The sequence below is a fragment of the Hyperolius riggenbachi genome, chromosome 4 (genome assembly GCF_040937935.1).
Source record: "Hyperolius riggenbachi isolate aHypRig1 chromosome 4, aHypRig1.pri, whole genome shotgun sequence".
Taxonomy (NCBI): Eukaryota; Metazoa; Chordata; class Amphibia; order Anura; family Hyperoliidae; genus Hyperolius; species Hyperolius riggenbachi.
In genome coordinates, this window is record NC_090649.1 from 394381991 (window position 1) to 394407438 (window position 25448).

The 25448-nt window shown below is 42.5% G+C and overlaps 1 protein-coding gene across 1 annotated transcript in view; it reads right to left on the reverse strand.

The window, feature by feature from the left end:
• The window catches only part of SLC24A3 (solute carrier family 24 member 3), a 513374-nt gene that overhangs the window by 341551 nt on the left and 146375 nt on the right, over positions 1–25448 (reverse strand). Inside the window, exon 2 of the mRNA XM_068232219.1 lies at positions 13936–14088. Within this exon, the coding sequence (XP_068088320.1) occupies positions 13936–14088 (153 nt within the window). The remainder of the gene's footprint in view (positions 1–13935; positions 14089–25448) is intronic.

The window sequence follows — 25448 nt, forward strand, 5'->3', positions numbered from 1 at the left end:
ATAAAGAGTTGGAGACTAGAGGAAATTATTTTAACAATGTTAACGTTAAAGTGAACCCGAGGTAAAAATAAACTGATGAGATAAACAATCATATTTATTTATTTAAATAAATTTATTAATTATATTTATCCTCCTACTCCCAAAAACTACTTTTTTATGTATCCCAGGGTTTGCTTTTATATTTAAACATTTGCAAAGTAGGCTGAATGTTTTACTGTCTCTAATCAGTGGCAGCCTATTAAGTGTCCCAGAGTTAGAAAAAATATAATAGTTTATGTATTTTTTCTCTCCCTGCCCACAAAAGTAATATTCTGCCAGGAAAACCTTTATGGCTGTAATTTGCTTATCAGTGATGTTAACTATATTCCCGGCAAGGTATCGGCAACACATAAGCTGTCACTTCCATGCTTTGAAATTGACTCTTCCAGGCAGCAAAATAAAACAAGTAAAATAGGCTGGTTATTAATATGTTTTGCATTGTACATACACATGTTTATCTTATCATGTCACATATTGCCTTAGGTACACTTTAAGAGAAAACACTCTGTTCTGCTATTCTCAGACTTTCATCATCAAGATATTAAACTTCTTACATAATCCAGGTGGTAATAAACATTTAATGGCTGTATTTTGTTGGCTAGATGTCACAAGCCTAGGGACATACTGGTACATTGGACGCTGCACCTGTTAAAGGAGTGGGTGCTATAAAATGTAAAGAACACTTACTCAACTATTTTTAGGAGGCCAGAGACTTCAACAGTCATCTAAAGCTTGTAATCAGTATGTAACCTGCTTTATGCTTAAAAGCAACGTATATAAACAGATAAGACAGTGCCCCAGGTAGCATGGCGATGCCATTAGTGGAATATGGATGGGCCTGTTTTGACAAGCATCCTCGTTTCCAGGGATGTAGTTATACACATTAGGAAGCAATATAGTCACGCTGCTTTTAACAGAGCAGCCATAATGTAAATGCATCATACAATTTGTTTCAGCAGCGCCACTAATGTCAATATTTCAATAAAGTTCATCTGCAAATTAATGATGAAGTGTTGGAGAAGCTGTGACGACAGCTGCAGAGTCACACAATGCCATAGCCTGCAATAATGGAAGCCAGGAAGCAAAAATCAGCTCTGCCCAATTACCACAGCATTAAAGTAAAATTTCAAGCGCCGTAAAGCTGCCCCCTCACAATCAGCACAAATAAAAATTCCATTATGATTGGTTAGTGCTGCATTTGTGCCCATTTGCGCTGCAAAAGTTAAGATAATAGTGCCATGTTAGTTCCTGTCTGTGCTGTATAAATTACCGTTTTATTTTTTGTAATATAGTTGTTGAGGCATTAAAGTTTTGTTTTGTTTTTTATAAAGTTCACCCAGCCACATAGTTGTAGGAGGGCTGAGTGAACTTTACCTTTCTAAAAATGTTAATATCGCAAAAGCTAAAAAAGATAAAAGCATAATTTTTGCAGGACAAAGAGGCACAAATGTGGCATCACACTGAAGACAGGGAAACTTCTGCTGCTTTACTGCCCAAATATTTATTGAAAAATTATCTGAAAGCAGCCTTAGGCCCTGTTTGCTGTATTTTCCAGGAAAAAAGCAAAAATCGGACGGTGAATGCATCCTGTGTTAATAAATAGGATGTTTTCACACTGTCAATCAGAACACGAATGCAATGTGCATGGACTGGACCGCAAAAGCAAAATCACAACCGGCTGCATTTTTCCTCAACTGCATCGTGATTGCACCCAAATGCTGCAATGGTCCAGTGTCCATTCCCACTAGGCTGGTCACAGAATGCCAAAACACCTGCCTTGTGGATTCTATCCCCCCCCCCCCCATTCACCCACGGTTTGGGCCGAAGCAGATCGTTGCTCAGCAGAAGCATAGGCAATCCAATTGGTTTGCAAAAAAAACAATGGGAATCCTGCTTCAGTGGGGGAAATTCTCATTGGTTAAGTGGTTCTCCATGACTTAAATGGGTATCATAAGTGAGTTTGAATACAGAAAAGGCGATTCATTATCTACAGAGCATCTCTGCCCCCTGTGTCATTGCCAAAACACCAAGAGATGTATAAAGGCAGAGCTCTCTCACATCCGTCACATGAGGGGTGTTTAAAATGCATCATTTTGACAATTCCACTTGTTAGAATGTAACCTATTAAGGTAAATGTAGCTGTCACAAGGAGTATGCTGGATGTAAAATGAGGTCTCTGCGTTCTGCAATCAGTGAACAGGTAGGATGTATAGTGCTGAGATCATCTTAATCAGCCATAAATAGCTAAGGAGATCATTTTCTATAACAGCTAGATCTCAAGCGACAGAGTCAGTTCAGGTGAACAATAGAAGTCCTGAGCAGATCTTTTTTTTTAAATAGTCATGTAGTGATTTTTGTATTTTTCATTTTTTTTTAAATATATTAACATGCCTGTTAAGAGTTCTGGTGAAGCATTCTTTTTATGTACTGCATGAATCACTGTATGTGGATATTGTGCCATGTGACTTTTACTCTTCGTTGCCATCCTGGTTTTCCAGGAAACACAATGCAACCCTCCTCAGCGTTAAAGTAGCTTTCATGTTTCTTTGCGTCATTATGAACTGGCAAGGGGGTCCTTCAGAGCAAAGCAGGGTATTCATGCACTAGTGGTGCTGCAGTAAAATAGGCGCCCGACAGACCACAATGTTAAAGTGGATCCGAGGTGAACTTTTACACATTGCACAATTATGTTCCTTTCCTATTGTTTATAGGGCATTCCTCAAGCCAAATACTTTTTTGGTTTTTGTTTTAATACTCTAATTCCCTATAAACTAAACAAGTCACACCCACAGGTTTTCAGAGAGCCAAGGCACTTTCAGCTCATGGGAGCTCAGTCTGGGCAGGAGGAGGGGGAGGTATTACTAGCCAGAGAGTTCAGAGGCAGAGGGGAGGAGGAGGGGGGATTAGTTTTCTTTTTGCTCAAGATGCAGATAAGCCTGCCTCTGTGTATTGTTTACAAACAACATGGAGGCTGTCATTGTATCACAGGAAGAAATAATCATATTCTTTTAAAACTGTTTTCAGCTACATTTGCTGTGTAAAGTATCTAAACTTTAGATAAGATATATAGACAAGTTACTTGTTATAGTTAGTTTTTCATCTCAGATCCGCTTTAATTGAGGCTGTGCCGACACTCAAGTGGTGTAATTTGAGGCAGGGTACTCAGTTAGGGTTAGGCTTAGTTTGGGGAATGGCTCAAGAGAGAATAAGTTGGGATTAGGTGTAAAAATTGTCAGAAATTGTTGTGTGTGTGTGTGTGTGTGTGTGTGTGTATGTGTGTATGTGTGTGCTTGGGGGCGGGGGGGAGGGGGTTAGGTATTGGAAGGAGGAGGGCTAGGTTAGGGTTAAGTGTAAAAGTTAGTGAATTTTCCCGCAATTGGGTCCGTTAGGGTTAGGCATTCGTAGAGGGATGGCTTGTGTGAGAGCAGGATTAGGGTAGGTGTTAGTAAAATATTGGTTAAAAATTACTGATATTTTACTATAAGTATTAGGCAGGAACTACCAACAGTAGCATGTCTGTAATTCTACTGATATTCCACTAGAAGCAGGTATAAGTCACAAGCAAACAGCGATGCTAAGTAAAGAGATGCCATTAAGTTTAGAGGATGAGGCCAACATGGTGGATATCTTTACATTTACAAGACAAGTGACATTGTGAATCCCTCAGATTAGACAACATGAACTTGGTGTTACTCTGTATATTTTATTTTCTGCACAATTCTACATATTCAGAAAAAAAGGGAAAATTTATTTCTGAAGGCTAAAACATCTGATGCAATTTACTTCAATCACTGAGCTGTGAGCTTAATTTTGTTCCTAGTGGACAGAATAGACCCTCATCACAGTAAAGTAAAATGAATTCCTTTAAGTTGTATATGCAAGAAATGTAATATGGCTTTAATTGAACACATCTGCAAATGATGTTCTCTCTGACTCGTGCATGATACACACCAGATGTCCGTCGTAGCGTTTGCTAAAGTATCGGGATGCTGTTGCCATGATCACATGACCCTTTTTCTATCAAGTACTGTACAATATAAAGCAGAAAAAAAACTTTAATGTTGTTAGTGCACCTGGGGCCCTATGCAATTACCAAACTAGCTAGCGCTAAGTGCTGGCGAGTTCTTAAATTAGGCGTCAGCAAGGTCGCCTAATGCAATTGCATTTAACACCCCCCAGGGCGGAAAAGAACTCGCTTGGGCGATATAATCGCCCAGCAAGTTCCTTTCCCCCTGTGCAATTGCATTTTGCACCCCCCCCCCCCCCCGGGAAGCGATGCTTCCCGGCAAACATAGGTGCTAACTTTTCACCTGCTCTGAGCAGGCAAAAAGACCTGCGGGCTGTTTTTAGCATCTGGGAGCCTCCTTTACTAAGGAAACCCCAGATGCCAGGGATTTAAATAGGTAAAGGAGTCAGTTTTGACTCCTTACCTATTTAAAATGTAACAAAAAAACCATACCTCCATCGTTCCGGCTCGCCGCATGTCCCACGCCGCTCCTCCGCTCATCTCTGTCTCTGTGAGTATTCTTGGAGCCGGCAAAGCATCTTTGAGTCTCCCGCCGAGGCTCCCCATTCATCCACTAGGTGGCCCAATGAGAATCATCCAGATTCTAATTGGACCAATTAGAATCAGGATGATTCTCATTGGGCCACCTAGTGGATGAATGGGGAGCCCCGGCGGGAGACTCAAAGATGCTTTGCCGGGCTCCAATACTCACAGAGACAGAGATGAGCAGAGGAGCGGCGTGGGACATGCGGTGAGACGGGAACGATGGAGGTATGTTTTTCAGAATTTCCAAGCAGCGACGGGCGGCAGGAGGCGACGGGCGGCGAGTAAGAGCCTTGCGACGATGCGCGCGCATCTCCCGGGGAGCGAGGCTGCAGTGGTGTGGTGCTGAAGGACAGCTCCCCAGCTCTAATGCCTCGCTCCACATCGCTGGCCACACAGGAGCATCGCTCAGCGAATACCTAGTATTCGCCTGAGTTACGCTCCTTTACGCAAGGACATCGCTCAGGTGAAACTGGCAATTGAATTTGCCGGTAAATCCTGAGCGATGTGAGGAGATAAGAAGCTCGCATGTTTTCAGCTTCTTATCTCCTCGAATTGCATATGGCCCGTGGGGCCATATGCAATTCACATTTTTACCTGAGTTTTCTCTTAGGTGATATTATCTCAACTTGTAAATAAAATGCCTTTTACACAACCATCAAACACACAAATACTAAAAATAATTTTGATAGTACTTTTTCATCTACTTTTTTGCTACTTTTTCCATTGCAAAGTGCTAAAAAGTTAATTTAAATTGCAGATAAAAAAATATCTCCTAGGAGAAAACTCAGGAGAAAAAGTGAACTGCATATGAGCCACAGGGCCATATGCAATTCACGTTTTCTTCTGAGTTTTCTCCTAGGAGATACATTTTCATCTTCAATTTAAAATGACTTTCCAGCACTTTTCAACTAATAAAGTACCAAAAAGTAGGTTAAAAAGTACTATCAAAATAATTGTGAGTGTTTTCTTGCTTGCTGGGGGTTTAAAAGACATTTTATTGACAAGTTTAAAAATATCACCTGGGAGAAAACTCAGGTGAAAAAGTAAATTGCATATTCCTCATTGTCCCTTATTCAAATAACTTTTTCTCCTAGGAGATAATTTTAACCTTCTCTTTAAAACAATGGCCAATTCACTTTTTTTACCTGAGTTTTCTCCTGGGTGATAATTTTAAACTTGTCAATAAAATGCATTTTAAGCCACCAGCAAGCAAGAAAATGCTCAAAATCATTTTAATAGTACTTTCTCACCTACTTTTTGGTACTTTTTTAGTTAAAAAGCGTGGAAAGTGATTTTAAATTGAAGATGAAAAATGATCTCCTAGGAGAAAACTCAGGTGAAAAAGTGAATTGCATATGGCCCAATGTTTCAGCATTTTGCAACTGAAAAGTGCCAAAAAGTAGGTGAAAAGGTACTATTAAAATTATTGAGTATTTTCTTGCTTGCTGGTGGCTTAAAATGCATTTTATTGATAAGGTATTAAAATATCAGGAGAAAAACCTAGAAGAAAAGGTGAACTGACCACTGTCATCATTCTGAATAATTGATGTCATTCATTGCCAATGAGTTAGGAAAGTATAACTGCATAATCACAGACATTTGATCTGTCAGCGATGACAGCTGAACCTCTAAAGGTACCCATATGGGCAGATTGAAAATGAGACAGACCCCCCTCTGATTGAATCTGATAAGAGAGTGATCTGCTTTCTGCCTATACTGATTTCCAATTGTCATTGCGATATCGAACACCGTTATTGCAACGTATCCGCTGAGCACTTGCGTCCAACATGTCAATTCAATCGAAAAATATCAATCAGGCAGCCATGTAGCAGCACCAAATCTCTACTAATTTGATAAAATTATTGTATCGGAAGGTCGATCGAGCTGCAATACTGAGTGATGTATGGTGTACCTTAAGGTGCCAAAGGAGAACTACTGTAGCTTTTATTTATTATTATTCTTGCTTGCTGGTGGCTTACAAGGAACCCGAGGTGTGAGACTTATGGAAGCTGCCATATTTATTCATTTTAAACAATACCAGTTGCCTGACCGTGCTGCTGATCTCTCTGGTCAGCAGGGTCTAAATCACACACCTGAAACAAGCATGCAGCTAATCTTGTCAGATATGTCATGGAAATCAGGGTCTATGAGTGTTTCTCAAACCTGTCCTCGTGACTCCCCAACAGTGCATGATTTGCAGGCAACCTCACCTATGCACAGTTGGGATGATTAGTGTTTCAGCTACATGGAATTCACCTAGCTGAGACACTAATTACCCTACCTGTGCATAGGTGAGGTTGCCTGCAAAACATGCACAGTTGGGGAGTCGCGAGGACAGGTTTGAGAAACACTGGTCTATGGTATTATGGTATTAGAGGCAGAGGATCAGTAGGACAGCCAGGCAACGTGCATTATTTAAAAGAAACATGTCAGCCTCCATATCTCTCTCACCTTGGGTTTCCTTTAAAAGGTATTTTATTCAGAGTATTATCTTGATTGCATTTTATTGACAAGGTGGAAAATATCACCTAGAAGTAAACTTGAGAAAAAGTAAATGAAATAAAGGCCCATATACGAGAAAAGATTGGAATAATGCTAGGAATACACGATGCATTTTTACGGTCGCTTTTCCGTCCGATCGATTTTCGATTCATGTCAGAAATTATCTATCGAACCATCTATCTGCCCAAACAAAAGCATGGTGTATTCCCAGCATATCTGAGGGGAGGAGGATCGATCACGTGCCTGCAGGGATGATGCCAGGACAGGTAAGTATTTACCCTAACCGTGCGACTCCCGCAATCCTCCATCATTTTGAAAAAGCCTGTTATGACACAGCCTCTATCAGTTTTACTGAAGGTCCTCTTTAGAAGGCACTTATTGATAAGGGCCTTTATTCAATTCACTTTTTCTCCCGAGTTTTCTCCTAGGAGGTATCTTTTAAGAACTCTGTAAATGAATAAGGGTCTATTTCCACTACACACAGATTGGATGCAAAATGGATGCAGAAAAACTGACTCCAATGAAAGCCTATGGGCCTGTTTTCACTAAGCGCGATTTTTCTGATGCAGATTTTCCCATAGGCATTCATTGGAGTCAGTTTTTCTGCATCCATTCTGCATCAATACTGCATCCAATCTGCATGTAGTGCAAATAGGCCCTAATAGAAATTTACTTTTTCTCCGAAGTTTTCTTCTAGGTGATATTCTCATTACTTAAAATAAAATGCCTTTTAGGCCACCAGCAGCAAGAAAACACTCAAAATAATGTTGACAGTACCCTTCCACCTACTTTTTGGTACATTTTCAGTTGAGTTATTTTAAAGAGAAGATGAGAAATTATCTCCTAGGTCCAGATAAGTCAGGAGAAATGGTAAATTGCATATGGGCCAGGGTATGAAAATATAAAATAGGAGAAAACTTAAGAGAAAAATTGAATTGAATAAGGGCTTCAGGCCCATACGCAATTCACTTTTTCACCTGAGTTTTCTCCTAGGTGATAATTTTAAACTTGGAAAAAAAATGCCTTTTAAGCCACCAGAAAACAAGAAAATAATCAAAATAAATTTGATAGTACTTTTTTACCTACTTTTTGGTACTTTTTAAATTGAAAAGTGCTGGAAAGTTATTTTAAATTGAAGATTAAAAATTATCTCCTAGGAGAAAAAGTGAATTGCATGTGGGCCTCAGTGTTCTCCCCAGAATTTTTTTCTAGCCGGGTAGTATGAAAATGTAGCCGGGTGGGGCAAGATGAGACAATGCAGGGCTGGTGCTTCTGTGAGCAACTCTGCTTACAGAATAGGAGCTGAGCTGAGAACAGCCGGGTGCTCACCAAAACTAGCCAGGAGGAGCACTTGGCTAAAATAGCCCGGGGAGAACACTGGGCCTATATATGAACAAGCGCTAATTGCCACTGCAGAAAGTCAGGTTGCATCCTTATAAATCCCATGATCTCAAAAGGGTAAAGAATAAAATTATTAATATGCCTCCAAGAGCTCTGCATTCCCGCTTTGACACGTGTTGGATGGGTTGCGTTTTCCTCAGCAGCAGGACTGTTTACCATCATAGACTTCCAAGCTGTCACTCTGCTACAGCCTGAACCAAAAATAGACGGGAACCCCAGGCCTGTTCTTTGCTAGGGCAGCCGTTAAAAACGTATATGCAGCGAAGTGTAGCTAACTGCTGGCAATGAGAGCCTTTCCGTTACTAATCATCCAAGAGCCAAAACGACCATCAAAGTTCTGGAAAAGCATGAAAGGATGACTTCCATTACCTATATGAATTTAGTACAATTTGAACACCAGCGCCAACCAAACAACCAGACTTTTAAGATCTCAAAAGCCTCCCCTTTGCTATTTAAAGCCTGGAGGGCCTGGTCTGGCATCTGAACAATCCCTGGCAAATACCAAAACACCAAATAAAGGCCTCATTTGACAAAGCGCAGGATTGTTTTCAAACAGCATTTATCTGGAATCAGGTTACATGAGAAGACGATGAACAAGAATGATCTCTGAGGAAACCTGGGCGGCAGGAAGTGGTGCCATCTCCAGTTTTTAGTACTTCCCACTATTAAATTTATAGTGTTCTTGCTGCAAACTGGAGATCATAAAAGAGACATTTAGTGCCTGGTGATTGATGTGGCAGATAATAAGAGGATCTGTGCCAAGATTACTGTCATCAGCTGCCCAATCTGTGGAGCATCGCATTGCAATGAAGTAACAAGAGCGAAAGAAATAAGAATGCATGGAAGTCAATGAGCTGTGATGTTGCTCAAATCACTTACAGCCCATAGGAACATGAGCATGTAAAGCTACAACCTACATCATGTCAGATAGACCACAGCATCATGGGCAGCTCTGCCCGGCTGTAATTACAGTTAATGTAGGTGGGGGAGGTGGGGTTTTTCCAGGGAGGATTAAAACATGATATCTGTGCATTTCATTTAAAATGTATGCATCATAAAGCTTCACTGGAGTCTTTAAATAATTAAAAAAGGATTTGTCTGCAGTGAGGACTGTGTATGTGAGTGAGGAAGAGATTCACTCAGCGAGAGCAATCGCAGGGCTCTTCCTTTCCACGTAATGCTAACATGACCCTGACTTCTGCCCAATTAAGCAATGACTATTAACATGTGAAAAGGGTGTAAATTATATCTTTTAACGCCCAGCTAAACACAAAACTGAACATGGCAGATACTAATAGCAATCAGGATGCTAAATAAATAAAAACAGTGTGTAGAAGCAAAGTAATGGACGGATTTTGTTTCCAGGAGTTAAGGCTCTGCCTCTGACACAGGAGACCAGGGTTTAAATCTTGGCCTTTCCTGTTAAGTAAGCCAGCACCTATTCAGTAAGGAGTCCATGGGCTAGACTCCTTAAAGGGACACTTAAAGCGGAATATAACCCTGCATTTCAACTTTGCTCTAAAACATTATTTACAGTATATTATATGCAACCAGCATTTTTTTTTAACTAGACCAGCATTGGAAGGGTTACACAGGGCTTTAAAGTTCCTGGAGATTTCTGCAGACGCATCCGAAGCTGAAATAGATACATTTCGTTTACATAAATGTATCTAAGTGTTGAATGTGACTCATCTCTCTGACTGAGAAGGAGCTTGGAGGACAGCCAAAGAGTGTGTAACATTTATCAATAGATACATGTAACTAAATAGAATGTATCTATCTGAACTTCTGCATATCTCTCCATGGACCTTTAAACCTCTGTGTTTAACCCTTCCAATGCTGGTCTAGTAAAAAAAAAATGCTTTTTGCATATAATATGCTGTAAATAATATTTTAGAGCAAAGTTGAAATGCAGGGTTGTATTCCGCTTTAAGCCATGAATAAAAAAATCAGTTTTTCTTACCTGAAGCTTCTACCAGCCCCCTGCAGCTGTCCTGCGTCCTCACAGTCACTCACAGATCCTTCTGTCCCCCACCGCCAGCTAGCTTCGTTTTCGCTGACAGGCCCGGCCACGTGTAGCCTTCTTTCCATTCCAGTCCACAATAACATCCTGCGCAGGCGCAGGACACTATTGCAGAAGGGAACGCGAAGAAGGCTATGTGTGGCTAGGCCTGACGGGTCTGTCGACGAAAATTAAACTAGCTGACGGCGACGGACAGAAGGATCCACGCGTGACTGCAAGGGCACGGGACAGCTGCAGGGGGCTGGTAGAAGCTTCAGGTAAGAAAAACTGATTTTTTTATTCAAGACTTAAGCATCCCTTTAACACTGCTACTGAGTGCACCCTTGTGGCTGCAGCTCAAGTGCTTTGAGTCCGCCAGGAGAAAAGCGCAATATGAATGTTATTTGTCTTGTTAAATGTGTCTCCTGCTGCACTAGAATTTGCTTTCCCTCCTCTTTGGATTCAGCTACTGGACAGATCAGTCAGGTTTGAAAATGTGACATAATACGTAGGAAGAATTATAGATGCCAAATTGATTCCCAGAGTTTCTACATTACAGAACAGACCATGGAGTTGATTCAGGCTAGGTTCACAGTGGTCAGGTTCATAACGTACATGTTATGAGTGTGAACTGCAGTGGAGACGGGACATAGGTTTAAATACAAAGCCTGCATGCAGTGAGTTAGAATAATGCAATCAGTTACAATGCAGTGCTGTGAACAGCTCCATAGAGATGTATGGACAGTTGCATGCAGAATTATTCTGCAACACAACTGAGCACTGTGAACCTAGCCGCACTCGCAAACAAATCTTAAGAATTATTTCTTTGGTCCTTATTCAATTCACATTTTTCTCTTAAGTTTTCTTCTAGGTGATATTTTCATACCTCATCAATAAAATGTCAGTAGTATGCACTATGCAGAAACAGCCAAGCCTGATCAGGTTCACTCTACTGTGCAGACGCCTCTCACCTGCACAGTAGAACGGACCCAATTGGGCTTGGTTATTTCCGCCAGAGCCCGAGCGGAGAGCTGGTAGTCAGTATGTGCAAACCAGCCACATGTAGTTGTTTTTCTTTTTCAGGGTCTGCCTGCTCTGGATACCCGATGCGAAGAGGATGGAAGAAGCTTCATTAGGATTGAGAGGCTTCCCCCCTGCTGAGGTAAGTACCCCCCAGGGGGTACAGGTTCTCTTTAAGATTTTAATGGCCCATACTCACGGGCTACAAATGTCGCCGCAACACGCGGCGCGCGCGTGTTGCAGCGACAGGTTGCCCGTGAGTATGCGGCGTTGCACGGGCGCGCACCCCGAACCGTCGCTCGTCGCTGATGTCGTCGGGCGATTGAACCGCTCAATCGCCTGGCGACAGTCGCCGCTGCAACTCCGCTGCAACTGTCGCTAGTCCGTGTGAGTACGCGGACTAGCGACAGCAACAACATTGCAATCCATTGGGCTTCCGGCGGGGGGAGGCACAACAGCGGCAGCTTCCGCCGCATCAGTTGCCAGGTCCCTCCGGCGTGTGTATGCGGAGGGACCTGGCGACGAGCTGTTGCCGGCCTGTCGCGCACACGCTCACGTGTGCTGGCGACAGGCCACTTTTGTTCCTCATGAGTATGGGCCATTAGAAATCCTAGTAATTGGTTTAAAACCTTATTGATTGAAATGGAGAAGGGTCTTAATTTCCCTCTGTTCCTTTGTTATAAGCATCACAAAAAGAGCGAAACCAACGCTGGAATGTAAATGGACTGCTGTACGCAGTAACCGTGTCTGAGTTCATGCACATATATTGCGGCCAGTTTATCAATTCCAGTGAAATGTTATTGGCATTTGGTTTGTGGTTTTCCAGCCAGAGCTCATGTAAGCTAAACCTTGTACGCTGCATTCCATACGGTCTTACATCCTATATTTGTCTTCAAAACCAAATGTATTTTTACATCTTTATGCAAAACAACTTTACTCAGCTGTTTCTTATTATGCGACGCAGCTGATGCCCCTACAGTGTTTCTTTTATATTTCTGCACGTGTACTGGAGATGAAACAAGCAGATTAAAAAAGAACTATAGTCAGCCGGCTACACAGACGTCAAGTACACACAAAGTGACTATCCTTCTTATCCAGCATGTGGGACGGACGCTCTTGATATTCACATATCACAGTCACACTGTGTTGCTCGAATATTCACTATTGCAATACTAGTGTCACATCTTTCCCTGTTCAATGGACTACTCCCATTCCTTAATGGGCAGGAGGAGGGAAAGGTATTACTAGCCAGAGATTTCAGAGGCATAGGGGAGGAGGGAAGAGGAGGGGGATTAGGTTTTTTTTCACAGGCTGAGTGCTGAAGATCCAGATAAGCTTGCCTGTGTGTAATGTTTACCAACAACATGGCTGCTGTCATTTATCACAGGAAGAAATAATCATATCCTATTGAAGCTGTTGGCAGCTAGATTTGCTGTGTAAACTATCTAAACTTTAGATAAGATTTATAGACAAGTTACTTGTTATAGTTAGTTTTTCATCTCGGATCTGCTTTAAGCCATATACACAGGTTATATAAACATGAATACATTCACTAACAAAAATCACTTTCCCCAGACTGAGCTCCCATGAGCTCTTGCTACTGTCTGAAAATGCCAAAGCTCTCTGAAAAGCTGTGGGCGAGGCTTGTTTAGTTTATAGGGAATTAGAGTATTAAAACAAAAACAAAAAGGTATTTGGCTTGAGGAATGCCCTATAAACAATAGGAAAGGAACACAATTTTGCAATGAGTAAAAGTTCATCTCGGATCCGCTTAAAGCAAACATGTCAAACTCCAGCCCACGGGCCAAATTTGGCCCTCAGAGTCATTCAATTTGGCCCTCAAGTGGTTTCCCCACTTTGTATTATGTATGGCTTACTCTAGACCACCACGGAAGCTATAGTGGAGGTGAAGTCCTAGAACACCAGGGAGGAAGGTGGCCAGTAGACAATGAGGTTGGCCCTCGACTAGGTCCCAGTGTACAATTTCGACCCACTTAGTATTTGAGTTTGACACCCCTGGCTAAAAAGAAACCTGAGATTTGTAAAAGTGCTATATTTCAGTTCAGGAAGTATCCTGACAACCTTCAGCCCCAAAGTTGCCGGTAACGGAGGTCCAGCGGGACTGGGAGAGGAGCCAGGAGGACACCGGGGGACCTTGCGGCCTACGGTGGGCTGAAGGAAGCCCCAGGTAAGTACCAATTTTATTTTTTTCAACTGTTCAGGGTCCCTTTAAGCATTCACTACTGTGCCTGAATGTCACTGACAAGACAAATTTAGTTAGACTCTTACATCTTGTACCATAGAATACAAAAACTTTTTGCCATTACTCCCATGATTCTAGTCCTATTATTATGCCTCAGAGATGCATACAAACTAAAACAATTAATCTACTGATAAGCAACATATCTCCAGTTCCTACCTGGTTCAGTGCAGTTCTTCCGATGTCTGTGCTCTCCATGGATTTCAGTGACATTTTCATCATTTGCCCAAAGCAGCCCCCTTCCATTACCATTGCCATCGACTTGTAATGGATGCCGCTGATCACTGTCTATAGAGGTGTAGCCTTCATAGCCTAAACAAAAATAAAGCACAGCTCAGAATAGAAAACTGCTTTTAGTAATGTGTTTTAATTTGGAACATTATAAGGTTGGATATCCAACAGAAGAACGATCACCATCTTCTTGCTCACTCTAAGATGTATTCATCAAATCAATAAAGCAATGAACAGAGACAGAACCCTAACATGTTTCGCATTCTTAGAAGCTTACTCATAGGACCCTTGATGTGGTACAATACTTCTTTCTCCACCAACGAGGAATAATACTATATTACTATATTCTTAGGTTAACTGGCACTTACAGGAAGAAAAACATAATCTTTGGAGGCAACCCACTGCTGACTGACAATCATAGAGTGCTGGTAACTAGAGCTGAGGGGGACCTGCAGGCTTTCTGTGTCTCTCTCTGCTCATTAGCAGCAGCTATAGCTGGGAATTAGTATAGCTCCAGTGAAGAAATCCCAATGCAGTGTTACTTTTCTTTCCTCTGAGCTAAGCATGTTCTATATCTTGTTAAGCTTGTTTTACAGTAGTTGAGCCAAAAGGGTCAGGTGGCTGCATCAGATAATGAGCGGTGCTGTATTGTACTGCATCGTCTCACACGTGAGCTTAATCTCACAATAGAATATTAAAAAAATGTGGAAGGAGCGGCACTGAAAACTGAAATGCACTGAAGCCATTGTTTTAAGGAATGTATTTCTGGCCAATCAGGTTAATGATTCCAGATATAGTTCCCGATTTACCCACACTGGTGCACTGTTAGACTTTCAGAGTTTTGGTTTTCCAGCTCAGCTCTGGGCACAGATTTATATAAGCCATCTGAAAGTTTTGAAAGCAGCTTTTTGTGTCAACTCTGACAACTGAAGCTGAAGAAACTACATTAAAGTGTTATGAAATGCAGCATTTCTTCTTTTCCCTAAAAGATCATTTACAGCATGAAACCTATTACCACAAAAAAAAATTGGTAGGCGAACAGCATTCAAACAGTTAAACACAGCACTTTCCTTTTCATTGGAACGCTTGTTGCCGAATCCAAAACGGTAATTACATTATCTTTTGTTTATATTCCTTTGTCAGCTCCAATTAGTAAACATTAGCAGCAGTGCTGAAACTAAGCTACAAACATAGTAAAAGCAGAAAGAGCTGAGAAGTGGTCACTAGATAGATTTTAATATATAAAAAACTGGCAAAGTACAACAACGCCTCTACTTTTTGAGAAAACGAAGGAGCGCTAACCTTCCACTGAAGCTGCTGGTTAATTTCTACAGATGCACTATAGAACGTGTTTTGACCAATTGCATGGCAGCCTGGTACAACAGCTGCACCAAGGCTGCTGGAGAAGACCTGCAGCGAGTTGATAAAACAGCAGAAGCCATTATTGGCACTGAACTACAATCACTGGAACTTTTTGTATAAGACTCGCTGTATGAGAAGGGCCAGAAACATTATCAAGGACAAAACTCACCCTGGAAACACCTTGTGTGAGCTCCCTCCATCAGGTAAGCGTTTTAGATCAATCCGCATACAAACAAACACACTGAAAACCAGCTTTTTCCCTTCTGCCATAAACGTGATAAACTCTGAATCCTCCCTGAAATAATTAACACGGTGTACAAATTCTTTAAATATTTGAAGTACCTGGCATACTTGTATCATTCTTATGTTTCTACCTTTGTTACTATCACTATGTTCCCTATATGCACCGTGGGACTGTCATGAAAAGTAATTTTGTTGTGTTACACAATGACAATAAAGTACTTGAATTGAATTGAAATACTGTAAATATAACAGCTATGCAATAAAATGCAATGGCAGCTTTCAGAGCAGATAAACTGTACTTTGGGAACTTTGTAAACAGACAATATTACTTGTGCACAAAAGCAAATATGGCAACTGTATGGGTAATAAGAAATAACAAAACAAATTTTTATTGAATTTTATGTCAGAGTTCAATCCTGCATTAAAGGAAAACTGAAGCAAGCGGGATATGGAGGCTGCCATATTTATTTCCTTGTAAGCAATACCAGTTGTCTGGCTGTCCTGCTGATCCTCTGCCTCTAATACTTTTAGCCATAGACCCTGAATTAGCATGCAGCACATCAGGTGTTTCTGACATTATTGTCAGATCTGACAAGATTAGCTGCATGCTTGTTTCTGGTGATATTCAGCCACTACTGCAGCCAAAAAGTTCAGCGGGGCTGCCAGGCAACTGATATTGCTTAAAAGGAAATACACATATCCCTTTCACTTCAGTTCCGCTTTAATGATTTTAGACTATTGAATTATTTATGTCAAAACTATTCTTTTATCCCGAAGTACCAATTACATGCTTGGTACTTCAAGATTACTTCTAGGTGTTCATTTACTTCAAGCCCCTTTAGTTATCTGTGGTTGAGATTCCCCGAGATAAAGGTATTATCCTTCATACTTTGCATGGAATCAGTTTATAACATTTGAGTACAGTTAAGTACAGTACTTTCTGCTTATCTGTGTCCCATGACAGAGAAATCCTGCCTCAAATGAGGATAGTTTGACATCATGTACTCTCTCCTTTGTTGGTTGTTAGGATTACGGTGGGACATGGCTGCCACAACACAAGACAGAAGACTGTTAATGTCACATTCTCAGAGAGTATTTATAATATGATTTTCACCAAGGTCTCCTGAGCAGGACGCAGCAGACTAAACATCTCTGTAAGGAAAGGTTTGCAGGAAAGGTAAGCAGTAAACATCCATGAAGGCAGACCTCCACTACGCACTATGTGCATGTAAACCTGCCTTCTAATATAGTGCCAATAACACAAATACAGCAGCCATATAAAAGAACAAATCTATACACACAAAGAACGCACAAATAAGTTGATATGCATACCCAACATTTCCCTAATGTTGGATATGCATACTTAATGTTAACACCTTCCGGAAGTCTAATTCATCTTCCCCCTCAACATTAACCACTTTATGATAACTAAACCCTATTCTCCCTTGCCTTAAGGTTACTCCTTTTAATAATTTTGCTTACCGTAAACTTTTCCCAAAAATGAACTCCAGGGCCCATATGCAGTTAACATTTTCTTAGTTATCTCCCAGGTGATATTTTTCATATTCTCTTACATTCACATATACAAGATTTCTCACGTGCCTCACCCCTTCTCTGGAATGCCCTTCCACAGCACATTTGTCACTCTCCCACCTTTGAGATCTTTAAAAGCTCCTTCAAAACTCACTTTGATCCACAAGCATATGCTTTAACCACTTGAGGACCACAGTACTAAACCTCCCAAAGATCAGGCCATTTTTTGTTAATTGGGCCACTGCAGCTTTAAGGCCAAGCTGCAGGGCCACACAACTCAGCACACAAGTGATTCCCCCCCCTTTTCTCCCCACCAACAGAGCTCTCTGCTGGTGGGGTCAGATGGCCCCCCAAGATGTTTATTTATATTTATGTGTGTATTTTTAAATAAATGTTATGTTTTTTTTATTACTTACATAACCCCCCCCCCTCTCCCTCCCCCGGCCAGCCTATTACAGCGATCGGCTGTAATATGCTTCAGCCTATCACTGCCGATCGCTCTCTTGTGCCTCAGGGGGACAGCCGTGTCACACACCTGTCCCCAGTACAGTGCTGCCTCAGATCGCAGTGCTGTACCTGTAAATAGAAGGCGGTTTCGCTGTCTAACAGTCTCCCGAGCGGCGATCGCCGCTTGGAGACTGAAGGCAGGATGGAGCTCCGCCTCCCAAGCAGGGGATGCGCGTGCAGCACTGATGCCAATAGGCGTTTGGTGGTCCTTGGGCTGCCGCCGCGGTCACGCCCATTGGCGTGAGGCGGTCTCCAGGTAGTTAAAGAGAAACCGTGACCAAGAATTGAACTTCATCCCAATCAGTATCTGATACCCCCTTTCCCATGAGAAATCTATTCCTGAAACCCCTCCCACAGTGTGATGTCAGTGTCTCACAGCACTGAGGTACTGACATCACACGTTGGGAGCCTTGTTGCATTGTGGGAAATAGCTGTTTACAACTGTCCAAAAAGTAAGCAGCATCTCCTTTCAGTGACATCACCTGCCAGCAGTAAAGATGACGCCATGTGATAAATGTCAGAATGTAAATCAGGGAGAGGAAAGTTTTTACAATGAGCAAACACTGACTAAATCATTTATATATAATAATTGTAAAAATTAAGCACTTTTTTATTAAATTATTTTCACTGGAGTTCCTCTTTCGCCCCTCGACCTCTCGACAAATTTTACTCCATACTAGACAACCTAAACAGGCACTACATGTATGTATACTGCGTACTTCCCCACCTCTTGTTTATCCCCATTCCATTGTAAGCTCTCAAGGGCAGGGCTCTTTCACCCTTTTGTGTCTTGGAATTTGTTAGTTATATCCAAGCTGGCACTCTGTTATACATTTTATTCATCATGTTACATCTGTCATTGTAATCACCAGTTCTGTTTTTGTACCAGCATTTTTACAATTGAAAAAGTATATAAAAGTTGGTGAAAAATTATTATCAAAATGATCTATTTTCTTGCTTGCTGGTGGTATAAAAGGCATTTTATGACAAGGGTCAATACGCAGTTCAATTTTTCTCCTGAGTTTTCTCCTAGGAGATAATTTTTCATATTTGATTTAGAATAACCTTTCAGGACTTTGCAATGGAAAAGTACCAAAAAGTAGTTGAAAAGGTACTATCAATATTATTTTGAGTATTTTTTTGCTTGCTGGTGGATTAAATGGCATTTTATTGACAATCTTGAAACTATCACCTAGGAGAAAAAGTTAATTGCATATGGGCTGGGCCCAGGGGCCTTATGCAATTAACTTTTTCTCCTGAGTATTCTCCTAGGAGATAATTTTTCATCTTCGCACTTTACAATGGAAAAAGTACCAAAAAGTAGGTGAAAACATGCTGTCAATATTATTTTGAGTATTTGTTTGCTTTTCGGTAGCTTAAAATACGTTTCATTTAGAAGTTGTGAAACTATCACCTAGGTGAAAACACAGGAAAAAAAAGTAATTGCATATGGGACCCTAAGCCATATGCAATTTACTATTTCTCCTACAATTTCTTCTAAGAGCAAGAAGTTTTAACTCAGGATGATACCATTTATTAGTTAAAAGAATCTTTTTAGTTAGCCAATAAATGGTTTCATCCTGATTTAAAACTTCTTGCTTTTACTGATAGCTAATATTGTACAATACCCTACTGCTTCTCCTAGGAGATACCGTAATTTTTAATCTTCGGTTTAATAGAATGTTTTAGCACCCTGCAATTGAAAAAGTACCGAAAAGTAGATAAAAAAAAAAAACTATCAACATTATTCAGAATATTTGACTGCTTGCTGGTGGCTTAAAGGAAACCAGAGCTCTGTTAAATAAAAAGATTTATACATACCTGGGGTTTCCTGCAGCCCCATACGCTCCGATTGCTCCCACACCGCCGTCCTCCGCTGCCCACAGCTTCGGGAACCGGGTCCCATCACATTACGTCAGTCGGAGCCAGTCTACGCAGGAGAAGTGCGCCCTCTACGTATCTCTCCAGTGGCTGCTAGAGAGATACGCAAACAGCGCACTTCTCCTACGTTAGACTGGCTCCGACTGACGGAAGTGACGGGACCCGGTTCCCGAAGCTGCTCGGTGCGGATGGGGCTGGAGGAAGCCCCAGGTATATATAAATCTTTTTCTTTAACAGAGTTCTGGTAAACTTTAAAAGGCATTTTATAGATAAGATGAAAATATCATCTAGGAGAAAACTTAGGAGAAAACTTAGGAGTAAAAGTGAATTGAATATGGGCCCATGTATTCAATACAGGTACTCCCCGGTTTACAGACGCCCAACTTACGTACGACCTGCCAATACGAACGGCCCGATCCCGTCGCAATGATGTAATTTCCGTAGGGGAAGTTTGAAGAAGCGGTTTAAAACTCCCAACTTAAGAACGGATTCAAGTTAAGAACAAATCTACAGTCCCTGTCTCGTTCTTTAACTAGGGACTACCTGTAATCTGCAATCAGGTCTATTGAGGTAAAACCATGGGCCATGAGTAAATCCGGCACATATCCAGGTGAATACACAAACAACATACAGTAATTATGAGAAACATGAATATAACACGGATTAGTGACCCACAATCACCCTTATAATGTGTTGTAATGACGATCGTCTGTGGAAACCTGCTCAACGTGCCATAATTGCTGTAATGAATCGCGTAATTCAAGTTTGCACTTGCCCTTACCTTATGCTATTTTGTAACGCTAATGCGCTTGGCAATCTTCAAATACTTGGTTGAAAATAACTGCTGATTCCTTTCATTGCTTCAGAATCCAAAAATTGTTCAGTCTACAGATATCTATAGTCAATTGCAGGGCATAGGTGTTATATATTAACTGCACCAGTCAAGGAGCAGGGAACATGTTGTGGGTGAACATGTTATGAAGGAACCTGGCAATAACTGTTACAGGAAAAGGTCTGCAATACATGCTGTGGTTGGATATGACAATTTTTTTTTATGGGGGAGGGAAGAACATTTCTTATGGGGCTACATGGCAATTATTGGGGAGAAGGGGGTGGTATATGGCTAAAATGCTTTCCTCTGTATATTTAGGCTTGTGTTTTCACTGGTCCCAACTTATGAGAGTAAGCTTTTATCTGGTGTCACCTTTCTTTCATGTATATTATTAGTAGCAATATTATTCATTTATAAAGTGCTAACATTTTCTGAAGCACTTTACAGACACATTGTACAATTCCTGTCACAAACTCTCCCTCGGAAGAGCTGACAGTCATACCTCCCAACTTTATGAGGTAAGAAAGAGTGACAGATTTAAGACACACTCCTGCTACACCTCTTATCACCCCCGACAACACCACTAGAAATGTATGCAAAGCAAAATTTATAAACAAATGACATACTTTTAATTCAAACAACATGAGTCCTTTCTATCAACATTAGTTTCTTTCTTATTTACACACAAAAAAAAGAAATATATCATTATAAATAATGTGGATACATTTTAGAGTCAGCTAAACACATTTTACAGAAAAAAAAATACATATAGGGCTTAATTCACTAAGACAAATATCATGCCTCCGAGTTAACACGCCTTATCAGAAATAACACACTTTATCAGAGATAACACACCTTATCAAAGTTAACAGGCATTATCAGAGTAGCATAGCGAGTGCTACGAACTTATGCCTGCTAATTGGCAATGACGAGAGCTCCACTCGTCCTGCCCTGAGCCCCTGCGGGTTCGTAGTGCTCGCTATGCTACTCTGATAAGGCGTGTTGACTTTGATAAGGCATGGTATCTCTGATAAGTTGTGCTATCTCTGATAAGGCGTGTTAACTCAGATAAGGCATGCTATTTGTCTTAGTGAATCAAGCCCATAGTGTATTTACAAGAAGAAGAAAGACAGGTATTTGGTTCCCAACGCGGGATTGTCCCTCAGATAAAAGGTACACTTGAGAGATATACAATATCACTACTACAATCTACGGCTAATTTGAGGGCCTTTTTACACTTGCAGGTAATTCTTCTGTTGCATTGCCCTATTTTGCCGCAAGAGGCTGCAAAAGCGATGAAAGTATATAGAGACTTTCACACCTATTGCAGTCCATTGCGGTGTACCGGAAGCATCCGAGCTGATGCAAGGGCAACAGAGCGTTACTGCAAGCACCAAACTTAATGTACAGTGCTTGGGGTAATGGAAGTCTATGGGTGGCGCACGCAGTGTAATCCCGCCTGTTCGGAATGACGGGAATACCAGTGATATACTTCCTGCCCAGCAGGGAGTACCTCACTGAGTGGGGGGCTTTGCTATTCATATGACCCTGGCTGCACACTCTGCCGCAAGCTCATATGAGTGAGGTTTGTTGCAGTGCTATGCAGAAGGAGCATCGAACCACAATGCAAAAACAAGTGTAAAACCGGACTGCGGAAATTCCAGTTAACCTAAACATATGTTTTGGGGCTGCATGGTATTCTTTGCTGTTTGTTTGTGGTAGGAACCTTTGTGAGTCCCTCTGAGGGACAATCAAGTCTCATACACACGCTAGATGAAATTCGCCGGAGACAAGCGATAGAAACCTCTTCTGCCAAGAGTCTAGTGTGTTTACAGGGCTCCCCATACTTCCTGACGGCTTGGCCAGCTATCAGCCTAGCGTATGGATTTGGCCGAATGCTGGCCAAGACCATTGTTCTCACTCTCACCCATCCGTCCACCCCACCCTGCACAGAAACAGAACATGTGACTAGCCTTCCTCGCCGGGGCAACCCATCCCCACTGGGCAACATGACTCATACATGTGTACAAGGCTTTAGGGACACAAAGTGTTGAATGTAGCCAGTAAAGCATTGCGGAAAATGCTCTTGTTTCTTTTTTTCTCTTCTAGCACTATGTATGACTTGCATAGCACAACCATGTAAAGAAGACTGTGTTTGATCTAAAAGCTACAAATACATGTTGGGTTTAGCAAACTATCATGGCAGGCTGTCTGCATCATGTTTTCTTATCTTACTACTTGACATCATTTGCTTGGCAGAACAGTGACAAATGTATGCGGGATAATAAACAACATGACACGTACACTTATAGGAAGCGTCTGTACAGGTTCAGGTCTGCTTTCCCACTCTGTGCTATAATATAATGAGCACATAGGAATTACTATGTATTATACATCTTGCTGCATCTACCTGCCACTAAGCTCCAATAAATTAAGAAATGTTGTGACCAAACAAGATACAAGGGGCACATTCTACCAATTATATATGGTTTTCTGGCAACCCATGCACTGCATTCTCTGCAGAGTTCTCCTATGTTGAGTTTTGGGTGGTGCACAGGAGTAAAAACAGAGACACCGCTGCTTTAATTGGGGGACTCACAGTTAAAATATAATACCACTGATGGTCTACTATAGACTTACCCAGACCTAAGCTGTCCCCTCCCCCCCAACTCAACACTGCCCACCTACCTTATGCCTAACACTACACCCTAACCACCCCTTGTATTCCATTGGAACAAAAACACAGCCCCCAAACGAACAATACTGAAGTAGCTGGATTATCAGCCATCGGCTACACAAACTTGTAGATGATCGACTACCAACAGCCAATCGTCTACTCAAACTACCCCAATCTATCTATATATATAGTAGACTAAGTGCCTCAACCTTCAAACAAGAAGAAGAAGTACTTTGCATGAGAAAATTTATGCGTGCTCAAACACCAAGTTTAAGGCCTCTTTTCCACGGACTGTTGAGCTGTGTGCTCAGCAAGCAGTTACCAGGCAGCAGTGAGCAGATACCAGGCAGCAACAAGCAGTTACCAGGCAGCAGCAAGCAGTTATCAGTCAGCAGTGAGCAGTTACCAGGCAGCAGCAAGCAGTTACCAGGCAGCAGCAAGCAGTTACCAGGCAGCAGCAAGCAGTTACCAGCATACCCCCCAACCGTCCCGGTTTCGTCGGGATTCTCACGATTTGGGGGGGCCCTCCCGCTATCCCGGGCCCCCCCTCTTGAATCCCGACAGCTGGGCAGAAATATAGGAGGAAAAAATGATCGAGGCTCCAGCCGCGGTAATGAGGGATGCGGGAGCCGGCTTCACTACTTCCTCTCTCCCTCCCTCTCTCTGAACGCCCCCCTGATGGGTCTGTGTCCCCCCCTTGTTAGCAGAGTGAGCGCAGCGGAGCAGCCAGCCGAGTCCTCTTACCGCAGATCCACTCGTACTGTCTAGCATTGGACCTCCATGTGCTTCCTGTTTACTATGATGTCACAGGAAGCAGATGGAAGTCCTATACCAGTACGAGTGGATCAGAGGTAAGAGGACTCGGCTGGCTGCTCCGCTGCGCTCACTCTGCCTACAGGGAGGGAGGAGGGGGGACACAGACATACATCAGGGGGGCATTCAGAGAGGGAGGGAGGAAGTAATAAAGCCGGGCTCCCGCATCCCTCTTCACCGCGGCTGGAGCCTCGATCATTTTTTTCCTCCTCCAGGCAATCCTCCCCCACCTAAAAGTGGCACCCTCCTCCCCACCCACAGGCATTCTCGCCCCCCCCCTCCACTGACAACCCTCCTCCCCACTAGCACCCTCCTCCCCACCAAGAGTGTACCCTGCCCATGGCCCTAGGCACTGTACCCCAGGCACCCTGCCCCTGGCCCCTGCACCCTAAAATGTTATTATGAAGGAAAATGAACCAGGATAGAAAGGACCAGTGTGGTTTGAATTATAAAACAACATATTTTCTTATGAAATTTTTATGGTATGCGTGACTGGAGGCGTGGCGGGGGTGTGGCCAGGGGTGTGGCAGGGGCGTGGCTTAAGTATCCCGTTTTTCTCATCTCAAAAAGTTGGGAGGTATGGTTACCAGGCAGCAGCAAACAGTTACCAGGCAGCAGCAAGCAGTTACCAGGCAGCAGCAAGCAGTTACCAGGCAGCAGTAAGCAGTTACCAGGCAGCAGCGAGCAGTTACCAGGCAGCAGTGAGCAGTTGTGAGAGTTTGAGAGCCATTTCACTGCCTATTCACAGTCCATGGAAAAGAGGCCTTACCCTAGCAAGTCTGACATTGCAAATCTGGCCTAATTGGCTATTCATGAGGCAATGCTCATGCAAATGCATGCACAAACCAATACCACAAAGCAGTCACCCTGCTACATGCTACATTAGCACTATCCGGCTTAGTGCACACCAGAGCGGTTCGGCAGCGTTTTTGCGATCCGCTTGCGGCTGCGGATACGCTTGGGTAATGTATTTCAATGGGCTGGTGCACACCAGAACGGGAGGCGTTTTGCTGAAACGCATACTCCCGAGGTGAGGCATTTTTTGGATTGCGGAGGCGTTTCTGCCTCCAATGTAAAGTATAGGAAAAACGCAAACCGCTCTGAAAAACGGCAGTTCAGAGCGGTTTTGCAGGCGTTTTTGTTACAGAAGCTGTTCAGTAACAGCTTTACTGTAACAATATATGAAATCTACTACACCAAAAACGCTTTACAAAACCGCAAAATGCTAGGTGAAATGCTACAGAAAAATAAGAAAAAGCGTTTCAAAATCTGCTAGCATTTTGCGGATCTGCTAGCAGTTTTTGGTGTGCTCCAGGCCTCCAGGAGCGCCACGGGGAGGATTCCCAATGCCCCCTTTTTATACAACTGGGGGGACCGCAGGGTCCCAGGCTCTCTCACTGCCTGGAAACCACAGCGGCACCCCGGAGGGGGAGGCTGGGTGGCGTGGATGACCCCCCCCCCCCAAGTGTGGCCAGCGCCGGGGGAGAGCCGTCTGCACCAACCTCCCAATATTAAAAACAGCCACTTACCTTAACGTCCATTGCGTTCTGCTACATGCGCATTAATTTGGGGGCACCACATGGGAAAGGAGAG